Source organism: Mandrillus leucophaeus, unplaced genomic scaffold (genome assembly GCF_000951045.1).
Source record: "Mandrillus leucophaeus isolate KB7577 unplaced genomic scaffold, Mleu.le_1.0 Scaffold206, whole genome shotgun sequence".
Taxonomy (NCBI): Eukaryota; Metazoa; Chordata; class Mammalia; order Primates; family Cercopithecidae; genus Mandrillus; species Mandrillus leucophaeus.
In genome coordinates, this window is record NW_012102099.1 from 585,951 (window position 1) to 591,246 (window position 5,296).

Sequence of the window (5,296 nt, forward strand, 5' to 3'; positions counted from 1 at the left end):
GGTCTTGCTATGTTGCCCAGGCAGATCTCAAACTCACAGCCTCAAGCAATCCTCCCATCTTGGCCTCCCAAAATGCTGGGATTACAGGCGTGAGCCACTGCACCTGGCCTCTTCCTCTTGTAAGGCCCCAGCCCTGGGCTGGGCACGGTGGGTCATGCCTATAATCCCAGCACTTTGCGGGGACGAGGCAGGTGGATCACTTGAGGTGAGGAGTTCGAGACCAGCCTGGCCAATATGGTGAAACTTGTCTCTACTAAAAGTATAAAAATTATCTAGGTGTGGTGGCAGGCACCTGTAGTCCCAGCTGCTCGGGAGGCTGAGGCAGGAGACTTGCTTGAACTCGGGAGGTGGAGGTTGCAGTGAGCCGACATCACACCACTGCACTCCAGCCTGGGCAACAGAGTGAGACTCTATCTAAAAAATAAAATAAAATCAAAATAAGGGCCCCCAGCCCTATGGGGTGATGGTCTCTATGACCTCATTTAACCGTTATCATCTAAAAGGCCCTGTCTTCAAATATTGTCACAACAGAAGTTAGAGCTTCAATATATGAATTTGGGGAAGACACAAACATTCAGTTCCTAACAGCACAGTACCAGTAAAGAGAAAAGATTAAGACACACAAAACTGTAAGAGTCTGTTCTAGGTGCATAATAAAGTGTTACAATTTATTGTTGTCTTACACAAGTAATGAGATGTTTATGGGTGGGGGGAACCCAAGAAAATATGAGGCCAGGTGCATGGCTTATGCCTGTAATTCCAGCACTTTGGGAGGCTCAGGTGGGTAGATTGCTTGAGCCCAGGAGTTGGAGACAATCCTGGGCAACAAAGTGAGATCCTGTCTTTACATTAAAAAAAGTAATTAGCCAGGTGTGGTGGCATATGCCTGTAGTCCCAGCTACTCTGGAGGCTGAGGTGGGAGGATCGCTTGAGCCCAGGAGGCAGAGGTTGCAGTGAGCCGAGATTGCATCACTGCATTCCAACCTGGGCAACAGAGAGACCCTATCTCAGGGAAACAAAAAAAAAAAAAAAAGAAAAAGAAAATATGAATAGGTAAAACAGAAGAAAACAAAAATCATCCAAAGTGGTAACCGCTTTTAATTTTCTGGTGATTTTCCCTTTGTGCATGTGTGTGTGTATGTCTGTCTGTGTGTGTCTGTGTCCTAGAGATATATGTGTGCTTCTGAGTGCGTATGCTCACAGTCTCTCAATACATGTTTCCCAAGTATCCCAATAAACGTGTTTTTCAGATGATGTAGTGACACACGTATATTGACACGGTGGTGGGATTGTGAACATTTGTAACTAGGATGATCAGAACAGGCATAACACCTGGCTGTTACTGTTCTTCCCTCTCAAGTCTCTGCAGTTGCCTGGGGTGGGGCATGCTGACCCAGCAGTAGAAATTGTACTGATGTTCTGTGTTGTTTCCTTCACAGCAGTTCTCAGCCCTGACAGAGGTGCTTTTCCACTTCCTAACTGAGCCAAAAGAGGTAAATAGAACATTCCATGTTAGGAAGAGTGGGTCCGTGGTCCCTGAGATGCTTAAAAAGTGAAGGCCCAGGTTTTCATTGTTCCCTCACTGCAGGTGGAAAGGTTTCTGGCTCAGCTCTCTGAATTTGCCACCACCAATCGTATCAGTCTCAGCTCCCTCAGAAGCATTGTGAAAAGCCTCCTCCTGGTTCCAAATGGTGAGTAACCTCTCTTAGCAGCTGTGGCCAGAGACATTAACTTGAACATTCCTTTAGTCCATGGAGTCATTGAAGCATGCTCTGTGGACTGAGCCATAGTGTTCGGTAATGAGCCAGATGTGTGTGGGACTCAGTCTCTCAAGGGAGCCCGTGTAACAGGTGAACATAGTATAGTGGAATAGCAGTGCCCTGTGGCGCAGCGCAACTCAAAAGTTCAGTCTGTATCCTGGGTTCTGTTCCGAGAATGTCCTCTTGTCCTGTCTCTAATAAGGACAGAAATTGAGAATAAGCACTTGGAAACTTTTATAGCAGCTCGACAATGTCCCTTGAATCTAGTATTTTTATTTTTATTTTTTTTTGATATGGAGTCTCTCTGTCACCAGGCTGAAGTGCAGTGGTGCAATCTTGGCTCACTGCAACCTCTGCCATCCGGGTTCAAGTGATTCTCCTACCTCAGCCTCTCAAGTAGCTGGGATTACAGGCACGCGCTACCACGCCCAGCTAATTTTTGTATTTTTAGTAGAGACCATGTTGGCCAGGATGGTCGTGATCTCTTGACCTTGTGATCTGCTCGCCTCAGCCTCCCAAAGTGCTGGGATTACAGGCATGAACCACTGCACCCAGCCTGAATCTAATAATTTTTTTAAATGGAGCATTTTTTTTGTTTTTGATAGGGTCTTGCTGTGTTGCCCAAGCTGGAATACAGTGGTGCAGTCATAGCTCACTTCAGCCTCAAACTCCTAGGTTCAAGTGATCCTCCTGCCTCAACCCCCCAAGTAGCTGGGATCACAGGTGTACACCACCCTTCCTGGCTAATGATTTTTGTGTATAGAGATAGAGTCTCTCTATGTTACTCAGGCTAGTCTCAAACTCCTAGGTCAAGTTGTCCTCCTGCCTTATGGATTCCCAAAGTGCTGGGATTACACGTATAAGCCACCATGCCCAGCTTCAGTTCAAGTGTATTAGAAGTTGGGGGTTTAATTTGTTTGCTTCTGTTCGGCACCTTCCTATGTCTTAGTGAAGTTTCTTCCTTTTGCCCTGTATTGTGCTCCTGAGGTTCGGGGGGCTTGAACCAGAACATTCCAGAGATTTTCAACTGTGAAATTTTCTGAGCCTCGTTTTTATGTGATTCTTGCCTTCTTCTTTTTTTTTTTTTTTGAGATGGAGTTTCAATCTTGTTGCCCAGGCTGGAGTGCAATAGCACGGTCTTGGCTCACTGCAACCTCTGCTTCCCGGGTTCAAGTGGTTCTCCTGCCTCAGCCTCCCAAGTAGCTGGGATTATAGGTACCCACCACCACACCCAGCTAATTTTTTGTATTTTTAGTAGAGACGGGGTTTCACCATGTTGGACAGGCTGGTCTCGAACTCCTGACCTTAGGTGATCCACCCACCTCGGCTTCCCAAAGTGGTAGGATTACAGGAGTGAGTCACTGCACCTGGCCATGAGGTCTTTTTTTTGTTTGTTTTTTTGAGATGAAGTCTTGCTCTGTCGCCTAGGCTGGAGTGCAATGGCGGAATCTTTACTCACTGCAACCTCCGCCTCCCGGGTTCAAGTGCTTCTCCTGCCTGAGCCTCCCGAGTAGCTGGGATTACAGGTACAGGCAAGTGCCACCAACCCTGGCTAATTTTTGTATTTTTAGTAGAGATGGGGTTTCACTATGTTGGCCAGGCTGGTCTTGAACTCCTGACCTCGTGATCTGCCCGCCTTGGCGTCCCAAAGTGCTGGGATTACAGACGTGAGCCATTGCACTCAGCCAAAGTCTTTTTATATAGGAATACTTTTTTTTTTTTTTTTTTTTTTGAGACAGGCTTTTGCTCTGTTGCCCACACTGGAATGCAGTGGCACGATCTCAGCTTACTGCAACCTCCGCCTCCCAGGCTTAAGTGATCCTCCCATGTCAGCCTCCAGAGTAGCTGGGACTACAGGCGTGCAACACCACACCCAGCTATTTTTGGTATTATTATTATTATTATTATTTGTAGAGATGGGGTTTTGCCATGCTGGCCAGGCTGGTTTCAAATTCCTGAGCTCAAGTGATCTGCCCGCCTCAGTCTCCCAAAGTGTTAGAATTACAGGTGTGAGCCATTGCACCAGGAGGAATAAATTTTCATTTTAAACTGTTAAAAACAGTACAGAGCTATAGAGAGTCAAAAGTAAAAATCCCCTTTTACTCTCTTCCTACTCTCGTCCCTAGAGATAATCACAATATAATTTTGGACTATAGCCTTTTATATTTTTATGTACACTAATGTCATATACATTTATGTAGCTTTGTTTTCATAAATGGTAGCAAACCGTAAAACGTGTCCTGGAACTCACATTTTTTTCATCATACCTGGTGACATCACCTTCATTCTTTAGGTGGCTGTAATATCCCATAGACTGAATATATCTCCTTTTAATCTATTTCCTGTTGTTGGATATTTCCATTGTTCTCACATCTCACCCTTAGAAACAACGCCACAGTGAACATCGTTACAACCTCTTCTTACTCACAAATGTGAGTATTTCGAGACCAGCCTGACCAACATGGTACCTAAAGTGCAGAACCACAAGCCTTTTTTTTTTTTTTTTTTTCTGAGACAGTCTCATTCTGTCACCCAGGCTGGAATACAGTGGTGCGATCTCGGCTCACTGCAACCTCCACCTCCCGGGTTCAAGTGATTCTTCTACCTCAGTCTTCTGAGTAGCTGTGATTACAGGTGCCTACCACCATGCCTGGCTAATTTTTGTAGTTTTAGTAGAGACCAAGTTTCACCATGTTGGCCAGGTTGGTCTTGAACTCCTGACCTCAGGTGATCTGCCGGCCACGCCTTCCAAAGCGCTGGGATTACAGGCATGAGCCACCATGCCCATCCAGAACCATAAGTCATTATTCTCATTCTCTAGCCTTCATCTTTGGAAATGGGTTTATCTGAGGGCTGAGACCTGTCGACCAAACACCTGCTATGGGCACTAATTTTTCGGGAGACCTCTGTCTAGTGTCCCTGTCCCCAGTCTTTCCTGTCTTCCTCATCTATGCTCCCTACCACACTGTACACTGTATCCTTTTTTTTGTTTGTTTTTTGGAGACAGAGTTTTGCTCTTGTCACTCAGACTGGAGTACAGTGGCAAGATCTCGAATCCTGGCTCACTGCAACCTCCATCTCCCGGGTTCAAACAATTCTTCTGCCTCAGTCTCCTGAGTAGCTGGAACTACAGGCATGCACCACCACGCCTGGCTAATTTTTCGTATTTGTATTTTTATTAATTATTATTTATTTTCTTTTTTTTGAGATGGATTCTCACTCTGTCACCCAGGCTGGAGTGCAGTAGTGTGATCTTGGCTCACTGCAACCTCCACCTCCTGAGTTCAAGCGATTTTCCTGCCTCAGCCTCCCAAATAGTTGGGAGTACAGATGTGCGCCACCACACTCAGCTAATTTTTTTTTTTTTTTTTTGAGACAAAGTGTTGCTCCGTCGCCCAGGCTGGAGTGCAGTGGCATGATTTCGGCTCACTGCAAACCTCCGTTTCCTAGGTTCAAGCAATTCTCCTGCCTCAGCCTCCTGAGTAGCTGGCATTACAGGCGCCCACCAACAGGCCTGGCTTTTTTTTTTTTTTTTT

General features: G+C 45.8%; 1 protein-coding gene across 1 annotated transcript in view; it reads left to right on the top strand.

Annotated features, from left to right (window-relative positions):
- Positions 1-1,433: 1,433 nt before the first annotated feature.
- COMMD7 (COMM domain containing 7) overlaps positions 1,434-5,296 on the top strand; it is a gene marked incomplete at its 5' end in the record, with an annotated part of 37,745 nt that continues 33,882 nt past the window's right edge. The window contains 2 exons of the mRNA XM_011979874.1: positions 1,434-1,493; positions 1,589-1,695. Of these exons, the coding sequence (XP_011835264.1) occupies positions 1,434-1,493; positions 1,589-1,695 (167 nt within the window). The remainder of the gene's footprint in view (positions 1,494-1,588; positions 1,696-5,296) is intronic.